Consider the following 21629-nt stretch of genomic DNA (forward strand, 5'->3'; position numbering starts at 1 on the left):
ATAAAACTATCTCTACTCATAGATGGCATAATCTTATATCTACAAAATCCTGAAGAATCCACTAACAGTCTATTAGATCTAAAATGAGTTCACCAAGGTTAAGGATACAAGATCAATATACAGAAATCACTTGTATTTCTATCCACTTGGAATGAACAATCCAAAAATGAAATTAAGAAAATGATTACATTTGAAATATCATCAAAAAAATAAGGTACTTAGAAACAGATTTAAGTTCCCCCATGCCAAATGCACCAAAACTTACACACTGAAAACTATAAAACATTGATGAAAGAAATTAAAGAAGATCTAAATAAATGGGAAAACCTCCCATGTTCCTAGGTCACAAAACTTAATGTTAAGACGGCAATACTCTCCAAACTGATCTCTAGATTCAGTGCAGTTTGTATTAGAATCCCAGCTGACATTTTGTAGGAACTAAAAAGTTGATCTAAAATTCATATGGAATTGCAAAACTCCAAAACAATCCTGAAAAAGAACAAATAGAAGATTCAGAATTCCTAATTTCAAAACTGGCTACAAATCTACAGCAATCAAGACCGTGTGGTAAGATCAATGCAACTGAGAGTCCAAATATAAATCCATGTGTTTATGGTCAACTCATTTTCAGCCAGGATGCCAAGACAATGCAATGAGGAAAGAACAGTCTTCCCAACAGATGGTGCTGGGACAACTGGATATTTACATTTCAACGTATTCTTTCCTTCAAAAGAATGAAGTTGAATCCTTACCTCACACCAGACACAAAAAATTAATTCAAAATGGACAAAATACCTAAATGTAAGAGCTGAAACTATGAAACTCCTTAGAGGAAAACACAGAGTAAAATCTTCATGATCTTGGGTTTGGCAACGGCTTTTTAGATTTTATACCAAAAACATCATTAACAGAAGAAAAGTAGTTACATTAGATTTCATCAAACTAAAAACCTGTGCTTTAATGAACACTATCAAGAAAGTGAACACTAGGGGTGCCTGGGTGGCTCAGGCAGTTGATCATCTAACTCTTGGTTTCAGCTCAGGTCATGATCTCACAGTTCGTGGGTTCAAGCCCCTCTGTGCGGAGCCTGCTTGGCATTTCTCTCTCTCTCCCTCTCTCTCTGTCCCTCCAGGCTCATGTGCTCTCTCTCTCTCTCTCTCTCTCAAGAAATAAATGGATAAACATTAAAAAAAAACTTAAGAAAGTGAAAAATAACCAATAGAATGGGAGAAAATATCTGCCAATCATTTATCTGATAAGGAACTTCTAATTAAAATATACAAAAGACTGAGAATTCGGTAATAAAATGACAACCCAGTCAAAAATGGGCAAAGGATCTGAATAGACATTTCTCTAAAGAAGATACATGAATGGCCAAAAAGCTCACGAAACGATGATTGACATCAACAGTCATCAGAGAAACACAAATCAAAACCATGAGATACCACTTCATACTCGTTAGAGTGACTAAAATCAGAAAGTAAGAAAATGATGAGATGACGAGTACTGATAAGGATGTGGGGAAATCGGACCCTTCCTACACTGCTGATGGGAATATAAAATGGTGCGGTCACTTTGAAAAAAAGTCTGGCAGCTCCTCAAACAATTAAACACAGTTACCACGGGAACCAGCAATTCCACTCTCTGGTATATTCCCTAGCGAAATGAAAACACGTCCACGCAAAAAGCTTGTACGTGAATGTTCACAGCAGCATTATTCATGATAGCCAAAAGGTGGAAACAACCCAAATGTCCATCAGAATAAACAGAATGTGGTATATCCTTTTAATGGAATATTCCTTGACTATTAACAAAAATGGAAGTACTGACCCCTGCTACAACATAGAAAAACCATGAAAACACTCTCGGTGAAAGAAACCCGTGACAGAAGACCACACATATGCTTCCATTTACAGGAAATGTCAAGAAGAGGAAGATTCATAGAGACAGAAAGTAGATTAGTGGTTGCTTAAGGTTGGAGGGGATGAAAGGTAGGAGGTGACAGCTAAAGCATACGGGGTTTCTTTTTGAAGCGAGGAAAATGTTCTAAAATTGACTATGGCGATGGTTGCACAACTCTGGGAAGATAGCAAAATCTGGAGAATGGTACACTTTAAATAGGCAATGGTCCGGCATGTGAAGTATATGTCAACCAAGCTTATAAAAAAATAATAGAGGGGCGCCTGGGTAGCTCAGTTAAGTGTCCGACTTCGGCTCAGGTCATGATCTCTCGGTTCATGAGTTCAAGCCCCACGTCGGGCTCTGCGCTGACAGCTCAGAGCCTGGAGCCTGCTTCGGATTCTGTGTCTCCCTCTCTCTCTGCCCCTCCCCTGCTCACGCTCTGTCTGTCTCTCAAAAGATAAATAAACATTAAAAAAATTTTTTTTTTAAAAAATTTTTTTTTTCAACATTTTTTATTTATTTTTGGGACAGAGAGAGACAGAGCATGAACGGGGGAGGGGCAGAGAGAGAGGGAGACACAGAATCGGAAACAGGCTCCAGGCTCCGAGCCATCGGCCCAGAGCCTGACGCGGGGCTCGAACTCACGGACCGCGAGATCGTGACCTGGCTGAAGTCGGACGCTTAACCGACTGCGCCACCCAGGCGCCCCTAAAAATTTTTTTTTTTAAATAACAGAGTGGAAAGAAAAACATCCTGGAAACTTCTGAAATCTTTCCTCGGACTCTGCTGGTCCTTTTAGCTGATGATTGATGGGAGTGATTCAGCACTCCCAACAGTATAAATCCCCATCGCCTTTAGGAGCTTCTTCCTCCAAACTCACACACATGGCCCGTTTCCTGCCACTCAGGAAAATAAACACTGAGGCAGGAGGCACAGCAGGACACAGGCAGAGATGTCCGGCGGACACTGGGACGTGCAGGGCCACAGCAGGAAGAGACGGAGAAAGAGCAGGCGGACGCCGGGGGGCGCAGATGGGACGGATTCTGTTGGGTCTCAGTGCCTCAGCTAATACCCTGACTTCCGGGTGCCCAGAATCGGGCCCGGCCACTCCCTTACCGACAGGGGCCAGCTGATGCAGGTGAGCACGCGGTAGAGACGGAACAGATGCACCAGGTAAAAGACGAGGATCATTATCAAGTTGCAGATGGTGACCACTTCAAAGTAGCTGTAGGCACTGTACCTGGTCCACACAGAACTCCTCACGCAGATGAAGGCGATCAGCAGAGTGGCCTGGGACAGAAATACAGGCACATCAGAGAAACGCCCGGCCAGGACGGCCACCCAGGGAACAAACAACAACAGGGCATTGAGGAACCGCTGCGATTCAGGTTATTTCCTCACAGACTGGCTGCAAGGGTGGGAGAGGGCACTTTCCCATAGTGCGAGCCTTTAAAACACGCCGGTCGCGGGGCACCCGGGTGGCTCGGTCGGTTGAGTGAACGACTTCGGCTCAGGTCACGATCTCACAGTTTCGTGAGTTCACGCCCCATTATCGGGCTCTGTGCTGACAGTGCAGAGCCTGCTTAGGATTCTCTCTCTCTGTCCCCGTCCTGATTGTGCGCCCGCTCTCTCTCTCTCAAAATAAACAAGCTTGGGGCGCCTGGGTGGCTCAGTCGGTTGAGCGTCCGACTTGGGCTCGGGTCACGATCTCGCGGTCCGCGAGCTCGAGCCCCGCGTCGGGCTCTGGGCTGACGGCTCGGAGCCTGGAGCCTGCTTCCGATTCTGTGTCTCCCTCTCTCTCTGCCCCTCCCCCGTTCACGCTCCGTCTCTGTCTCAAAAACAAATAAACATTAAAAAAAAAAAAAAAAGTTAAAAAAAAAAAACAACAAAATAAACAAGCTTTAAAAAAAAGGAAAAAAAAAGAAAGAAAGAAAATGTGAGTCTCTAATGAGCATCAAATCACAAAATGTATCTGACACCGGTTCAAGTGGTGTGAAAAATGCTCTATTTTCTCAAGCCCCTCATTTCTAGCGTCTGTCCAACTGCTCCGAACAGATACGAAGGCTGGGAAAGACTCTGGCATGAAGAGAGTGCTCTGCTTGTCAAATCCAAACAGCGGTGTGCAGAGGGACCCTCGACATTTGCGTATTCCCCTTTGCTAATGAGCAACAGGAGTGATTTTCATTTTTTCGGTTCCTCTCAAGCCGGCCAGCCTTGGTAATAGAATGATTCATGCCTTGAGGCTGTTTTAAAGCTCCGAGGGGAGCTCTGCTTCACTCGGGACTATGCGTGATCTCGCCAGGGCTCTGCTGATTATCAGTCCCCATTTGCAGGCCTCCCGGTCTATGGGTGTCCCCACCTCGCGCTGACCCCTCCCGCACTGGGGCGTTCAAGGCCTGCCTTAAAATGCAGCGAATTCAGGATTATGAGGCGTGATTCCTGGGTGAAGAGGCAATTTTGTGCTTAACTGAATGCAAAGATTAGAATAATTTGTACAACTCTTCATCTGTGACAGAGCCACCTCTTTCCCATGATGACACAGAGATGTGGGAGTTTCCCAGTGAACAAAAGGGGTCCGGGCAGGTCTTCCTCTACGAACTCCCAGGGCCCGAGGACCTTCAGCAGGAAGGACATTATCGTTCTACCGCAAACCATCGCAAACCACTCTGCGGAACGTGCTTGTAAAGTAAGACTTCCCGAACCCTGTTCAACTGGCCTAATGCCACCTACCTACTGTGTGCTCTTCTTCTGGGAATCCCAGCTTTGGAAAATCACATTTAGACTCCAGATGGTATGTACTAATGCATACAACTAAAAGCTTCCTTTTTGCCCAATAATTCATGCATCCCTACTTTAAATGGCCAGCATCGCAGCTAATGCGCTCTAAAAAAAGAAAGAAAGAAAAGAAAGAAAGAAAGAAAGAAAGAAAGAAAGAAAGAAAGAAAGAAAGAAAAGAAAGAAAGATCTGACACCAAACTTTTCAGAACTTTTCTAAGGCCAGCAGGTAACCTCTGCAAAATGATGGAGACCCCTGAATCCTCTAGATCGATATTCTGGGGGCAGCCAGAAAGGTGAAGCAGAAGAATGTGCAAGCAAGAGCATTGGTGGAGAAAAGGCCCTGGGGTGCTCATTCTCCCCCACCCCAACCACGGCCCCCTCAGACCTCTTCTTGTTTCCAGCCAGAGAAGCAAATCAAACACCACAGCAGAATTGAGACAAACTGAAGTAGGAGTTCTGATTTCAGGGCTAAGGACGGCTGGGAGGCTTCTGGAAGGCAGACGTGATTCTGTGTAGAGTAACTTCAATGTGATACCGTCCAAAGGAGTAATTCGTGCTCTCCCGCTCCTCTGATAAAGGCTCGTCCTTTTATATCAAACTGCCATTGACAGTTGAAAATAAAATATCGAACACAAACATCCAGAGGTTTAAAAGTAATGTTGCAAGCACCCCCAACTCAAAGCCAGGGTCTCACAGACCGGCTGTGGCACTGTTCAGAATCCCCAGAATCATCTCAGATTAGAAACCACCCCTTTCTCCCCCAAACTGTGTCGTTTCTGACTCTATCAAAATGCTTACTAGAAAGAAGAGATGATTTTTGTGAAAGCAACAGAGGGTTTACATTTCACACCTGGAACAGGCTGACATCACTTGAGAGAAATGAATGTCCCTCTCCCCCCCACCCCCGCCTCTGGAACTAAAACATCCTGGTCTTAACTCTACAGCAGGCGCCAGGCAGCCTCCTCAGGTTCTCAGTCTGGGTGGGTGTCCCTCAAGGGAGAAAAAGCATTTTGAAGTCTAAGATGGAACATTTCTGGAGAAGACTCAAGAGGCAGGCTTCGGGAGAAGCGTTCTTCTGAGCTGGGCAGCAGAAGCCTCCGGTGGTCTCAGGGGCCCTGCCACCTGCTGCCTGCAGTCTGTGCTCTGGAACATTCCCTCAGGAGGCTTGGTCTTCCTGTGCTCCTGCCGGAGTCTGGTCTGCTGAACACGCCTGCATCTGGCTGAAGATGGCACCAGACACCTTATGTTTCGAGAACCTCGGGCTGGATGTGGGCAGGTCACCCAACCCCACCTTCTCGCAAGGGTTTTTATCCTGACCTTGGAATAATGTATCAGCCAGGAAGACAAGCAGGGGAGAGAGAAGTCGCTGATGAAAGCCAACATCAAAAGGTCTCAGACCCAATTCTAAGAGGCTTTTCTGGAAAAGCCCAGGAGATGAAAGCCAGGCTTGTTCAAAAAGTCAGAGATGGGGCGAATCCGTGATTGCAAAGTGCGCAAATCTGCAAGGAGGCCCATTAATGACTCTGCTTGGCTGTGGGCCGGCAGAAGAGGGATTTGATATGTTTCTAACTTTGGCTGAATTCTGCCCTGGGGTGGGAGGAAATTTACCCCACCTCCCTGTTAAAGCCCCCCCCCCCCCCGCCCCGGGTCAGCACCACCAAACAGCCCTTGTGGAACCTCACTGACACCCACGTGCAAGAGAACCCTCGCCCGGCTTATTTCCTCTGCGTCCTCCTTTCACTCACCAATATATCAGCCTTTTGGTTATAGGCTCCTTCCCACCCTCCCAAACCCCAGCACACAGTTTTGTTCTGTATCCAAAAATAAAAATGCCCTTGAAAACACAAGAGGCGAGGGGGAATAACCTAAAAAACGTTATGTCAGGGGTCGTCAGGTGCAGGCCGCTAGCATCCGGCTAATTAATGCACTAGTTTCTGAATCTAACCATGCAGCAAAATACCTACAGCTTATTAAAAACCAAATATGCTTGTCTGTGCTGGGACTATTTCTGGAAGGACACATAAGAAACCGGTAACAGTGGTTGCCTCTGGGGAGAACTGATCATTTAGTGGTTTTTTAAATTTGCTGTTTTCTTTTCTTGTGTTATAAAAATCACACATTAAGCTGTAAAAAAGCTAATAACATGTCTTAGAGATCTTTAATGGCACTTGTATAGACTTACCCTTTTCTTCCAACTGGCTGCGGATTTATTTGACCCAGTGTTTGTCAACCTCAGCACTACTGACATTTGGGGCTGGGTAATTTTTTGGTGGGGACTGTCCTGTAGCACGGTTAGCAGCATCCTGTCCCCCACCCACAAAATGCCAGGTGCTACTAAGCACCTCCCCAGGCACAATAACCAAAAATGTCTCCAGATGTTGGCAAAGATCCTGGGGGGCGGGGGGGGGCATCCCCTCTGGTCAGGAAGTACCACCTTACACAATCTTTTACTGATGGGCATTTGTCACATCCCCAGCTTTTTGCAAGTACACATCATCCTGCAAAAGAATATTCTTGGACAAGCTGCTTTCTGCATGTATGTACATTTCTGAAAGGTTCTCAGAAGTGAAATTATGAAGTGAAAGCATATTCACAGGCAAGATTTTGATATTTGCTGCCAAAATGCTATCCAAAAAAAAAAGATGAGTTCCCCCGCATAGGGAGCCTTGCTCACACAGATTATTATCAGTATTTAAAAAGAAAGGAAATGATATCTTTTATTTAATCTTAATTTCCCTGATAACTAGTGGGCTGAATATCTTTTCATAAGTTTATTATAGATTTGATATTTATATTCTGAATATTTTTTTTTAATTTTTTTTTTTAACATTTTTTATTTATTTTTGGGACAGAGAGAGACATAGCATGAACGGGGGAGGGGCAGAGAGAGAGGGAGACACAGAATCGGAAACAGGCTCCAGGCTCCGAGCCGTCAGCCCAGAGCCTGACACGGGGCTCGAACTCACGGACCGCGAGATCATGACCTGGCTGAAGTCGGACGCTTAACCGACTGCGCCACCCAGGCGCCCCTATATTCTGAATATTAACCTATTGCCTGTTGCGGATACTGCAGATATATTCTCTCAGCTGCCTTTAGTTTTTGTCTTTTCTATTACTGAGATTAAAATTTTTTATGCAGTCGAATCTACACATTATTTTTTATAGCTTCTGGGTTTTGTGGGGTTTTTTTGAAATGCTTATTTATTTATTTTGAGAGAGAGTGAGTGGAAGAGGAGCAGAGAGAGGGAGGGAGACAGGATCCCAAGCAGGCTCCGCACTGTCAGCACAGAGCCCTAAGTGGGGCTCGAACTCACGAACCGCGAGATCATGACCCGAGCCGAAATCAAGAGTCGGATGCTCAACAAACTGAGCCAACCAGGCGCCCTGGGGTGGTGTCTTAAGCTCCACCTGCAGGTTCTGGTCCCAGTTTCTGCTGCTTCTCTGGGCACACTGGGCTCCCAGAGTGCCTCAAGGGCTGCCCCCCCTCAGGTGGGTCCCCAGTATTCTCTCTGACGGAACCTTTGTGATTGTACTAAACCTATTTGGTGTTTGGTTAGATGTGTATTTGCTTGTTGGTCACCTTGTTTACTACCCTTCTCCCAACTACTCTAGGGACTCTGCTGGTTTCACTCTTACTCTCTCCTCCTAGCAGAGTGCCCTGCACATAATAGGTAGGGAATTCAACACCGAGTGAATGGATGGTTTCTGGGGTCATCCTGCCATCCTCTGTGACACTCTATTGCATTAAACAAAAACAAAAAACCACGTCTCCCTCCCTTACTGGGCTCAAGCGCTTTGAGAAGAGAATCGCGCTTTTTTGTTAAACTTCACTTCGGGACCTAGCACAAAGGACTTTTGGAGGCTGCTAACACCTGTCAAAGTCAGCAAGCAGGAGTCCTCCTGCAGAGACGTCTGAGAAGTGGTGACCGGAGGGGCTACAAAGAACAAGCCCCCTCCATGGAGGGGAGGCATCGCCCACCTTTCTTCTTGGCTGATGGACTCATTAACTGCCCCAGGAGGTCTGGCATCCAGGATCTCCAGGGTATCGGTGAGTATGGTTTGTGAAGGAGCCAGAACATTCTCAGCATGTTATTGAGGCCAGGCCATGCTCCCCTGTCCCTAATCAATTTTGCACCACAGAGCCCGGACGGCAATCTGGGCAACACCACGTCACCCACGTCACCACCGCTCTTGGCTAGCAAAGGTCATCAGGTCACACTCAGACTACGGAGACGGAACGCTCAACTTGTCAAAAACATCATTTTATCAGAAAGGGTCAGAAGCACCACTGACACTTATTATGTAGCAAACTTGGTGGTTTGGTCCTTACATTGAACCAAACTGAAACGGCCATTTTTTTTTTTTTTTTTTTTGCAAGTAGTAGTTTCTCTAGTTTGTTTCTCTTTCAGTATCCGACTCGATTTCCTAGTCTCTGTTGCGGCTGATTCAATTTCACGAACGAAAGCGACGTCCTCTGCCGCTGGCTCCCACCATGACCGGGGGAGGGGAGGACACGCGGCTTTGTGTACGTGCGGGCGGTAGGCGGCCACCTCCCCCGAGAAGTGGGTCAGCAGAGGGGACCAAGGGCAACTGAGACAACGTGGAGATGCCACAGGGAATGGGGGATTCAACCACAAAGGGAAAGGCCTATTGGCACGGCTCCTCGTGAGCCAAGGAGGCCGAGGTACAGAGACGGGAAGCACTCGGCACCAATCGCCCCCGCTCACACGTCTGAGCCGGGCATGGACACAGGCCGGCCCTCTGCAGCACGCTCCCCGGCGTCCTGTTGCCATGGCAGTGATGGCTGGAGCCCTGGAGCCCCAAAGCCACGTCTCCCAAGGACATCCCAGCCTGAACACTGGCTACTGAATGTCTGTCGGCAAAGCGAACGGGGAGAGAGAGAGGAATGGGCGGGGTGGGTCTTTTTGTTCCAATTTACTCTCCTTTCTGGTGATGACAATTCAAAAAGCATTTTCTGCCTACTTTGTGCTAGGGACTAGCGACAATCATCAGCGGAACAGACACAGTCCTTGCCCTCCTGGAGCTCACGGTCTAAAGGAAGAGATCAACACCCACGTCCACATGCTCACAAATTCTTCACCATAAACTGAGATGAGCTAAGAAGGAAAGAATCCACAGGGTTTTCCAAAGATCGCAAGAAATTTAGAAGAACTTGATGTAGCTTGAAGGGTCTGGAGTTCACTCCCACGGAAACCGCCGAGGGGCGAAGGGAGCACTGGCAGAGGCAGGCCATGCTAACTCCTGTCACCCCGGCAGCAGTGCCCCCAACAAACACGGCCAGGCAGCACTGTGCCCCATTCACACATCTGAGGACGGGGAGGACCAGGGGTGGGTCACTTGCCACGGATGGTCGATGGTGGGGCCAGAGCACAAACCCAGACTCCCAAGACTCTGTGAGTGTGTTCCAGGGGGATGGGCTGCCATGTCTCAGAGGCTTCAGCTTGGACCCAACCCACCCAGGGTCATCACGTCTGTTCCCAAGTCAGCAAGCAGGAGTCCTCCTGCAGAGACGTCTGAGAAGTGGTGACCGGAGGGGCTACAAAGAACGAGCCCCCTCCATGGAGGGGAGGCATCGCCCACCTTTCTTCCTCTCAGGTTTCTTTAAGGAACTTTCTCAACGTTTGCTCTGGAGAAATCTGAACTGCATTCCTGCTCAGCGGCTGGCCCTCAGTGAGACCAGTTCGAGCGGTGGCACCAACGGAGGAGGGACAGTTGGGACAAATCCCCGGAGCTTTTGGGGGAGAGGGGAGGGATACAGGGGATGGTACCCAATGAAAGGACACGGGGCTTGGCCAGCAGGTTGAATCCAGTCCCCACAGCCACCTCTTCTCTGTTTCACAATTGGTTTTCTTTCTGCCATGTCTTCTCTGTCACCGTCGCTGATAGCACACTGCCCTCCTTGACTTGCTCTACAAATGACAGGTACTACCCTTTCTGAGTGCTTACTCTTCCTCTCTCCGGGCACTGAGCTAAGGACTCTTCAATTTTTAAACAAGTTTACCCTCACGACAGTCCCAGTACTGTTATCACTGTCCTTTCACGAGGAAACCTGAAGCACAGAGAGGTTAAGCAACTTGTTCAAAGTCACACAGTCAGGCGGAGGAACCAGCTGGGCCCCTGGCATGGCCCTGAGGTCTAACCACTGCACTGCTCTCTGCCTACAGGGCCTGTTCCTCTTCACAGCCCCCTCTCCCAGGTTTTGGACTCTGTTTTCAGCAAGGACTTGAATCCTTTGTCCTGACCCCCTGGGAGCAAGCACCGAACGTTGCCTGGGACTCTGCATGATGGAAGGGAAGCCCTGCTCTGCCTCAGCTTCCCTCATGCTGGAAGCAGGGCTCTGGGGCTCCAACTCAGAAATGGCCTGTAAGGAATGGGATTCATGTCAAGTCTCCTGCTTAAACCAAAGATACTCAAAGGTATAATCAACACTGTTCATTACAGAAAATCAATTCATGCAAGTATCTATTTAAGAAAATAAAAATCAGGGGCTCCTGGGTGGCTCAGTCGGTCGAGTGTCCGACTTCGGCTCAGGTCATGACTTCATGGTTCATGAGTTCGAGCCCCGCATCGGGCCCTGTGCTGACAGTGTGGGGCCTGGAACCTGCTTTGGATTCTGTGTCTCCTCCCTCTCTCTCTGCCCCCTCCCCCGCTCATGCTCTGTCTCCCTCTCTCTCAACAGTGAATAAACATTAAAAAAATTTTTTTAAAAAGAAAAGAACAATCACCTATCATCCCGTTTCTCAGGGATAACCACCACCCCTGGCATTTTGGAGGATTTCTTTCCACCTATGTGTGTTTAAAGCATATATGTATTATTTTTCCTTTTCAAAGATTGGCTCATACTGCATATATAGTTTTATATTCTGCTTCTAAAAAGGTAATTATTTTATCATTTGTGGATGCTACTTACTCAGTTATTCTGCTTCAGAGACCTTATCACTGCCCAGCAGTTTATTTGACCTGTTTTTTATTATTATTATGGTCTGTCATCTCTGAATGTAAGCCCCACGATGATGGGGATTTTAATCTGTTTTGTTCACTGTTATTTCCCCAGTGCCAGGAACCCTGAATGGTACACGTGTTGTCCGTGGATATTTGGTAAATACGTGAATGAATACATGACTGAATGCAATTTGATGTCCGTTTCCTGAGACCTATGTTCCAGGCACTGTGCTGGGCCGCATTCTCGTTCACTCATGCCCGGGAGGGGAGTGAGATGGATGGGGGAGGAAGGTAAAAGCATCACTCTGGAGAGGCCCTACTTTTACATGCTTTAGTTTGAGACAAGCTATTAAGCTCATATCCCAGCCAAGACTGCCTCTGCCCGCTGTACGCCTACTTGTGAGTACACAGGCAGGGACCCGGACTCAGCCCCTGCTGCATCCCCAGTGCCCAGCCCCAGTGCACTGGCCTTGAATGGTAAACGCAGACCTGAGCTTGGGGTTAGGCTGGATTCTCAACAGCAACCTTCGGGTAAGAATGGCTGGCAGGCTGGGGGCAGCTTCTTTTCTGTAATCATTTCCCCCTCAGGCTCTCCAGGGTTTATAGAAAGGCAGCACTGAATGCAGGGCTTTGCTCTTAGGCATAAGCAGAAGAGAGGCTGCCCGAGCAGATGCCAACATGGCGAGCAAATGGGATGCCCAGCAATTTAGACACAGACTGAAATATTTAGGGGTGAGACGAAACACAGTAGAAGATCTGCTGTACAATAATATGGGAGCAAATGGGCTCTGTGCTGACAGCTCAGAGCCTAGGGCCTGTTTCAGATTCTGTGTCTCCCTCTCTGTCTCTGCCCTCCCCCACTTGTGCTCTGTCTCTCTCTCTCTCAAAAACAAACATTTTTTTTTAAAAAAAAGGAGGGGGGTGGAACGCAAGGCAAAGGCAGGTGCTCCAGGGGAGCCGGACTTGAGGCTACAGTGAGTAAGCCACCCACTCAGGTCACCTCAGGTGACAGCGTTTGTCGTGAGGGCACGGGGAGCCGCCTCAGCCCCTCTCAGACAAGCCTGGGGACGCGCTGGTGGGTGGGCCTTTCTCCTTGCTCAAGGTACAGCTTATAAGTGGGCACCCTTCTCTCCACCTCTCTTATCACCCTCTCCACAGGGAACACCCCCATTCACCAGTCACCTCCCAGAACCAGGCTCCTGCACAGGCCCAGCATCTCCCTATGTCCCGCGGACAATGTGGTCTTTCTTTGCTGCAGCCAGCTGGATCCAGGGTCAGGTGCCCAACAGAATTTTCCATGATGATGGAAATGTTGTCTCTACCTGTGCTGCGCAATATGACAGGCAACGGCAAGAGCGGAACACTTGGAATGTAGCTGACGTGACTGAGGAATTGAATGTTTAACGTCATTGATTTAAATTTAAATAGCCGCGTGTGGCTAGTGGCTACCGTGTCATACAGTTCTAGACGGCCCACGAAGCATTCTCTGCCCTTCTGTTCCGTGGACTGAAGGGGCCTCTCCCTCCTCCAACACTTCACTCCCATCCCTTTTCTGGCCTCTGCCATTATCCCCTTCCAGGTCTCATGCCCCCGAGAAGAAGAAACCTCTTTGTAGATCCAGGCAGGGTCTGGGCCTCCCTGGATCCCACAAAGCAGCCATTCAGTGAAAGAACTCACTCACCAGTGCTTGTCCTAGTCAGCTGGACCAGGCCTTTGCCCCTCCTTGGATTAAGTATCAGGCTTCTAGGAATGGCTGTTCGTATAGTCCAAAGAGGTTGGTGACCTTCCACAGATAGGAAGAGAGTGGATGCTCCAGCCATCAGATCTGTTCTACAGAAATCCAGTTGTATTTCTGAAAGGCAGCTTGCCTTTGGTCCAACCGCCTCAGCTCAGTGGCTGGTGCCACGTTCCAGCTGCGTGGCCTCACTTTTCTACGCCTCAATTTCATCTTTCTTCATTCTTACAAATGTACCTTATAAGGATGTTGTGAGGGCAAAATGCGTTAACACATGTGCAGCTCTGTGCTTGACCCAAAAGAAGGATGTAACAAACAGTGAACACAATGTGTTTCTGTAATTCTAATTTGTAAGCCCCCCCCTCCCCAGCACCCTCCCTCAAGCACAGAGGCCTTGATGCTGCTGAGATTGGAATGTAATTTACATAAGATTAGTGTGTAATCGGGGCGCCTGGGTGGCTCAGTCGGTTAAGCATCTGACTTCGGCTCAGGTCATGATCTCACGGTCCCCGTGAGTTCGAGCCCCACGTCGGGCTCTGTGCTGACAGCTCAGAGCCTGGAGCCTGCTTCAGATTCTGTGTCTCCCTCTCTCCCTCTGCCCCCTCCCCTGTTCATAATCTGTCTCTCTCTGTCTCAAAAATAAATAAAAAAACATTAAAAAAAAAAAAGATTAGTATGTAATCTAACCTCCCCCCCAGCCCCTCCATCCCAAAATCAGTGGTGAGTCTTACAGTCAATAAAGTCTTAGAATCAAGGCAACCCAACATATTAATTCAGAAATGGGAAAACACAGAAAATATATTAAATGCTCTTTTTTTTTTCTTTTTTTTAAGATGGTAAATCCTAGAAAACTGGATAAAATCAGATGGGTAAAACCTCCGTGTGTAGCCATGGTCTTACAGGCAGAAGGAGCTAGTGTTTTCCAGAGGTTCCCTGATGAGGTGATTAACAAAATAAAAGAGTATGACTGCCAAAGAATCTTCTCCAGGACTGGTGGGAGCAGGACGGGCTTAACAGCCCCTGCTGGGACATGAGCGTTTTTTTTTTTTTTTTTTTTTAAGTTACTGAAATAATACTGGTATGATCACTATTTCTGCACATGGCTAGTTTCCTTAGGCGTGGGGGTAAGTTCTATTATTACCCCCATTCCACAGATGAGGAAACTGAGGCATCTGGAGACATGTGGAAAGATTTTATGACTATTTGTCATAGAGCAAAAGCTAACTCCTACATCTGGTTTTAGAGTTTCCCTGGTTTCCCAGTTAGACAAGCCTTTTTTTTTTTTTTTTAATGTTTATTTCTGAGAGAGAGAGAGAGGGAGAGAGAGAGAGAAAATGATCGGGGCAGGGGCAGAGATAGAGGGAGACACAGATTCCGAAGGAGGCTCCAGGTTCTGAGCCATCAGCACAGAGCCTGACGCGGGGCTAGAACTCACAGACCACAAGATCATGATGTGAGCCGAAGTCGTATGCTTAACCAACTAAGCCACTGAGGCGCCCCAAGCCTAGTTTTTAAAGTGGAAAGAAGAATCAAGTTATTTATTCAGTGATTATTTATTAAGGATCAACCTTGTAGCAGCCTTGTGCTCAGCACAAGGGATACAAGACTACATTGCTTTCCACTTTGCCAAAGACGATCCCAAGGAAACCGTGATGCAGGGGAACTACTCCGTAATTTGGAGGCTATCCTGGGGAAGTAAATATTTGGAGAAGCTGTGGGGCCAGTCCCAGCAGGAAGCCTGGCATCCAGCCCTGGGCTCCTGCCAGAAGTGAGTGCCTGCTGAATTTGAGAATGTGGGTGTGGGAGGCCTTGATTAAAAACAGAGGCAGCGTAATGCCAAAAAAGTGCCAGCCTGGGGAAGAAGAAATTAGTCTGGGATAAAATATGACAAAGCAAGTATACAAGAACCATTAAGGGATTGTAAGCATGTGTCGCTGATGGAAAACCACAGTTGTTAAGGATGTATGATCATCATACGGTACCCAGTGAGGAGTGGAGAAGGAAGTCTTGAGTGTTGGCCAAAGGCTGGTGCCCAATTAGAATAAGTAGAGCTGAGTGGGAGCAATAAAGCATGGTCAGCAACTTCTCACTCAGCAAACACAATTACCAGCGGGCCAGTTAACCGCTCTGTGCCTCAGTTTCCTCATCTTTGCAAGGGGGATAATTAAACCTACCACACAGTGTTGATTTGAGGATTAACTGAGCCGATTTGCGCCAAAACATTTAGAACAGCCTGGAACGTCTCTAGTAAACATTCACGAATGCTAGGTATTAAAAAAGTTCTTTCGGGGGTTTTTTGGGAAGAATAAATGGGATGTTTGAGAAGTTCTTAGCACACAGTGGCTCTTGAACAGTGACTGTCGGGGTGCCTGGGTGGCTCAGTCGGTTGAGCGTCCAACTTCGGCTCAGGTCATGATCTCACGGTCCGGTCCGTGAGTTCGAGCCCCACATCGAGCTCTGTGCTGACAGCTCAGAGCCTGGAGCCTGTTTCAGATTCTGTGTCTCCTTCTCTCTCTGACCCTCCCTCATTCATGCTCTGTCTCTCTCTGTCTCAAAAATAAATAAACGTTAAAAAATTTTAAAAATAAATAAATAAATAGTGACTGTCCTAAGTGCAGTGTGCTGTCACCAGGTGATGAGAACAATGTTAAGGACAGCTTAGACACAGGCCCTGTCCTAAAGGAGAAGGAGCCTCAGACCCAGACACAAGTACTGTAAAGGAGAACGAGCTAAATGCCACCAGGGAGGTGCGATTTATAAGGAAGGTCCTTGGAAAGGCAGGTGAGGCATGGCCTCTGCAGGGGCAGTCATGGCCTTAGTGAGGACTCTGTGGGAGACCGGATTTGAATATACAGAGAAGAGAAAATGGGGGCTTCCAAGCAGAGGAAGCATGACAAAGGAAGGCCTCGGGGTGCAAAAGCCCAGGGCATATTTGGGACTAGGCGGCTTGTCCATTTTGGGCAAACCCCACAAGTGTGTAAAGGGGCGTGGAGTGGGCATCAGATTCCAGGCCGAGAGAATAGTTATTATGGACGGACAATGGGGAGCCAGTGAAGGTTACTGAGCAGAGAAGAACCACAGGCAGAAGTGGATTTCTGGAAAACTAATCCAATCACAGCATGCTGGAGATGGGGGAGAAGAGACTCAGGACTAGACTCGGCACCAGCCAGAGGAGACAGGTGGGCAAGAAGGTGGCCTCCGATGCACCAGACTGCATGATGATATGGGGAGCAGGCCCCCCTCCAACCACCAGGTCCCCGCAGCTGGTGAGTTCCAACAGGAAACTCCCCTTGCTGGCGCTTGCTGGCTCGGTAGGGAGGTGGCTGCCTCAGATTCCTCAGCCTGCTGACAAAATGCTGGAAAGGAGCTGGCAATTCCATCTGTCCAAACACTTCCCCACGCGAAACCACAGATTAAAGGAAAGTATGCCAGGCCTCCCCGCTTCTGCAGGCCATTAGCTATCCCCTCTCCTGCTCTCTGACCCAGTTCTGGAGAACGGCCTCCCAGAGAGGACCTCTCCTGCCTGCCCTCTGGCTGTCTGTGCTTCTGGAGAGCAGAAAGCCTGCCCATGGTGAACCTCCCGCTTCAAACAGGCAAGAGTGTGCGGGGGGAAGGAGGGAAACACCTCACCCTTTCTTCCTCCCTCCTCTGGCTACCCTGTCCCCAGTTCAAAGGCTCGGTTAGGGCGCCCTAACGACCTGCGCCCTACGACCTGCGACCCCAGGTTCAGAAGGCAGGTGTCAGGCAGGCCCTCCTCAGGGGTCTGCATTCTCCTTTGATCTCTCACTTCTGAGTCATCTCAGAGCCAGGCGAAAACACAGACCTCCCTTCAGAAAGTCCTCCGCCCCCTTGGCCTTCCCTTATTAAAAATAACCTCGGAAGGCTGAAACCCAGCCGCTCCCTGCGTTTCCCCTTCCTTACCCGACCCTGAGTCCTCTGTGCTGCCGCAAAAGCCACCTGGTGGTAAGACAAAGAGGGCTTTTCAGTCTCCACCAAGAGGCCCTGCTTCTGTCCCTGTCTGGGTGCCTTTGGAGGAAGCAGAGAGTGTGTGTCCTAAACAAAGCCTCCCCTCCTGCACCTGCCAATGGGGAACTAGACCACTCGGATACATCCAACACAAACACACTGCCTTCCAAAGGCACTACTGGTGGCAGGGCATTTAGGATCTCAGGAAGGTGAGGCAAACCAACTTGAATCTAGCTATGGGCTCGAATGCTTCTTCCTAAATCCCGTTTCTGAAAGGAGTTTCTGGGCAGAAGTGAGAAACATGCAAAGCCAAAGAGAACAGCAATCACAGAAAGGAGAAAGAGAGACAAGGATTCAGAGAAACCCACATCAGACTATTAGTATGTGAATGTCTCAGAGGGATGCACTGAAAGTGGGTTGGGTCATGAGTAAGCTTAAGGATAAATTCTTTCTAGGCTATCAAAAACCCTCAACAAAATATCAGCATAGCAAATCCAACAATATATAAAAATATGCAGGTGCACAACAAGTAACTAAAGTTTATTCCAGGAGGCATGGCGGGTTCAACATTGGAAAATCAACGTAGATACCGTATTAACAGACCAAAAGAAGAAAAACCAGGTATGTGTATCAGCTGATGCTGAAAAAGCACTTGACAAAATTCAATACCCATTCATGATAAAAACTTCCAGCAAACTAGGATAGCAGGGTAATTCCTTAACCTGATAAAGGGCATGCACGTAAAAATCTACAGCTAATCTAAGACTCAGTGGTGACAGACTGTATGCTTTCCCCCTAAGGAACAAGGGAAGGTTATCACCTCTCACCAATCCTATTCAGCATATTTCTGGAAGTTGCAAAAAGGTAAGAAAAAGAAATGAAAGACTAAAAAGGAAGAAATAAAACTTTTTTTTAAAGTATTTATTTGAGGGGCGCCTGGGTGGCGCAGTTGGTTAAGCGTCCGACTTCAGCCAGGTCACGATCTCGCGGTCCGTGAGTTCGAGCCCCGCGTCGGGCTCTGGGCTGATGGCTCAGAGCCTGGAGCCTGTTTCAGATTCTGTGTCTCCCTCTCTCTGACCCTCCCCGGTTCATGCTCTGTCTCTCTCTGTCTCAAAAATAAATAAACGTTAAAAAAAAAAATTAAAAAAAATAAAAAATAAAATAAAGTATTTATTTGAGAGAGAGAGAGAGAGAGAGCGCGTGACCATGAGCGTGAGCAGGGAAGGGGCAGAGATAGAGGGAAAGAGAATTCCAAGCAGGCTCTGTGCTAAGAGCCCCCCACGCAGGGCTCAAACCCCCAAACCAGGAGACCATGACCTGAGCCTAAATCAAGAGTTGGGAGCTGAACCAACTGAGCCACCCAGACACCCTGAAACTTTATTTGTAAACAACAGGGTACAGGTGTAGAAAAAATCTCCATAAAAAGATCTAAGAGCTAATCAATGAGTTTAGCATTATCAGAGGTTGCAAGCTCAATATACAAAAATCAATATATTAACAACAAACCATTGAAATCAAACGTTAAAAACACATAGGACTATTTACAGTAGCATCAAAAAAGAAAAAAGGAAATATTTATTAGGTAAATATATAACTTTAGAATATGCTGAAAACTACAAAACACTGATAAAAGAGGGGCGCCTGGCTGGCTCAGTTGGATGAGCATCCAACTTTGGCTCAGGTCATGATCTCACAGTGAGTTCAAGCCCTGTTGTCGGGCTCTGTGCTAACAGCTCAGAGCCTGGGGCCTGCTTTGGATTCTGAGTCTCCCTCTCTCTCTCTGCCCCTTCCCCGCTCTACTCTGTCTCTGTCTCTCTCTCGAAAAGAAACATTAAATTTTTTTTAAAAAATACTGATCAAAGAAATCAGAGAAGACTTACATAAATGGAGAGGTATAACATGTTCATGGACTGGAAGGTGCAACATTACTGACATGCCAATTCTCCCCACGTTGATCTACAGACTCAACGAAATGCCAACCAAATCCCAGCAGGCTTCACAGGTACGTACTGATGAGCTGTACACGGTAAGGCAAAGGGGTTACAAGGTGGGGAGAAGGACCGACTACAAAGGAATGGCACAGGGGCATCTGGGGGGATGACGGGACTGTCCTCTATCTCGCTGTGGTGATAGGGACATGACTGTGCACTTGTCAACACAGAGCTCTTCGAAACTTTCTGAAATTGGTTGTGGTGATGGCAGCACATATTCTGTGAATATACTAAAAACCACTGCACCTTTTATATGGCTGGAAATGGTGCGGCCAGACTGCACAGTGGGAGAAAAAAGTCAGAGGCCCCAGCCCTCACTATGCTTTGCAAAGACCTCACTGCGGCATTTCCACAGTGGTTTCTCAGAACTCTGACTTTTCTCTGCCCTGGAATCTTATTGATGACAGAAAAACCGTCCAGAAACGCCCCTGCTACAGGAATGACACAGCCCCCAACACTCACAGCTCACCCACGCCAGTGCCCAGGTGATTTTGGACTTGCCCAGTGATTCGCATTCTGACCCAGCACACATGTCCGTACACATAACAACTGGAACAACGGGGATCTTGAACATTGTCCTCCTACTGCACAGGAGAGAAATTTGAGACCAAGAAAAGAAACGTGATTTACCTAGGGCTACTCAGTTGATAGTGGCAAAGGCAAGGGCCAAGCCTATGCCCTTTCTTCATCGCTCTGACACCTCTCTGTCGGGTCAAAAATACGAGCCTGGCACGTAGCACGTGCTCTATACTGGATAGCTAAGTGCAAAATAAAACTTTTGCATACTCTGAATGGGGGTGAGTAAGTTCTCTCCACATGCTGACACTGACCTGTGCCAATCTAACTTTCCTATCCGAAGGACCAGCACAGACCCCTAGAAATAAGATGGGGACAGGCAAAGGGGAAAGAGAGGATGAAGGCCTTGTAGAAAATAGGACTATTATAAGTATGAAGAACAGATCCCGTTGATTTCTGGGGAAAGGATTAAAGATCCCACTGGGACACCCAGACGAGGTAGCAGAGTAATAACTAACATTTCCTCAGAGCTCAAATACTTCATACAAGATCTGCACAGCAACCCGGGGAGCAGGTAATACCACCATCCCCACTTTGTAGATGAGGAAACTGAGGCACAAAGAGGTTAGGTGACTTACCCAAGACCTCACGCCCACAGTGGGAATTTCACTAGCTGTGTGCCCTGGGACAGCTACATAACCTTCCAGAACCTCAGACTTCCCATTTGGAGAGTGGGGATGAAAGACAGTACCCCACTTAGAGGTAATACCAAAAAAAAAAAAACAAAACCCAAAAATAAAACACTGAGCACAGCACCGGGGCAAATTACATGCTCTATATATACTGAGGGGAAAAGAAAACCCTCATGTGGTCCATGGAACAATTCCATTATGGTAAACCATCTGCGGGCCTTATATCACTACATTCTTGCGTTATCATTGCTTCTTCCTTCACCGACCTTCCCGGAAAGAGTCTTTTTCTGCGCGTGAATTAGAAACTAAGTAGAAACCATTGCTTCATCAGCCTCCCTTTTCTTCCCAGTGGAGAGGGCTCTTTCAGCCCTGCTTGGCCTGTATTTTTCTTCACCTCTCTCCCTGGCCCCAAGGAACAGAGATTGACATTGACTTACAGTGGACATCTGTTCAGGGGCAGATGGCCTGTGTGATTTGAACATTTATTGTCTCAGTAATTTGTACTTTACATCTTCCGAAAGTAAGAAGGCAGCCTTAGTTAAGAAATGTCAAATACACAGGGAGGAGCAGAGATCTGCACCAGATAGGAACTGTGAACGCAGGGTCGAAGTACCATTACCAAGAGCAACAAGTAAGTACACACTTTCAAAGTCGATGCAAAGTGAAGAATAAAAATTGAACCAAGAAAGCTCAGGTTGGTCATTAGGATTGAGGGGGTGGAGAGAGCTCCCTGGAAACGAACTCTGAAATGTGTCCCCTGCCCAAACTGGCAATTGTGGGGCAGACACTGAGGAGAGAAGAAAATAAATTATTACGTGTTACAGAACCCCATGCTACGACTTCTAATATATACTGTTAAATTATGACAGCAAGGTGAAAAGCATCAAAATAACAAGGTACCCACATTATAATGGAGGGATCAGGATGACATCAGCTAAGCCCACTCATCAATCTTAGTGCCATGAAAACAGAGCTAACCAGACATCATGCACCTCCTGATGGAAATACACATCACCACCCATGATGTGGCCTTGCAACAAACAAACAAGTCTAAATCTGATGAACCTCTGTATCTAATTGACAATT

The 21629-nt window shown here is 47.5% G+C and overlaps 1 protein-coding gene across 2 annotated transcripts in view; it reads right to left on the reverse strand.

Annotated features, from left to right (window-relative positions):
• CMTM7 (CKLF like MARVEL transmembrane domain containing 7) overlaps nucleotides 1-21629 on the reverse strand; it is a 50480-nt gene that overhangs the window by 10380 nt on the left and 18471 nt on the right. For both annotated transcript variants that reach the window (XM_058729635.1, XM_058729634.1), the window contains exon 2: nucleotides 3019-3192. In XM_058729635.1, coding sequence (XP_058585618.1) covers nucleotides 3019-3192 — 174 coding nt within the window. The remainder of the gene's footprint in view (nucleotides 1-3018; nucleotides 3193-21629) is intronic.

This window comes from Neofelis nebulosa, chromosome 5 (assembly GCF_028018385.1).
Source record: "Neofelis nebulosa isolate mNeoNeb1 chromosome 5, mNeoNeb1.pri, whole genome shotgun sequence".
Taxonomy (NCBI): domain Eukaryota; kingdom Metazoa; phylum Chordata; class Mammalia; order Carnivora; family Felidae; genus Neofelis; species Neofelis nebulosa.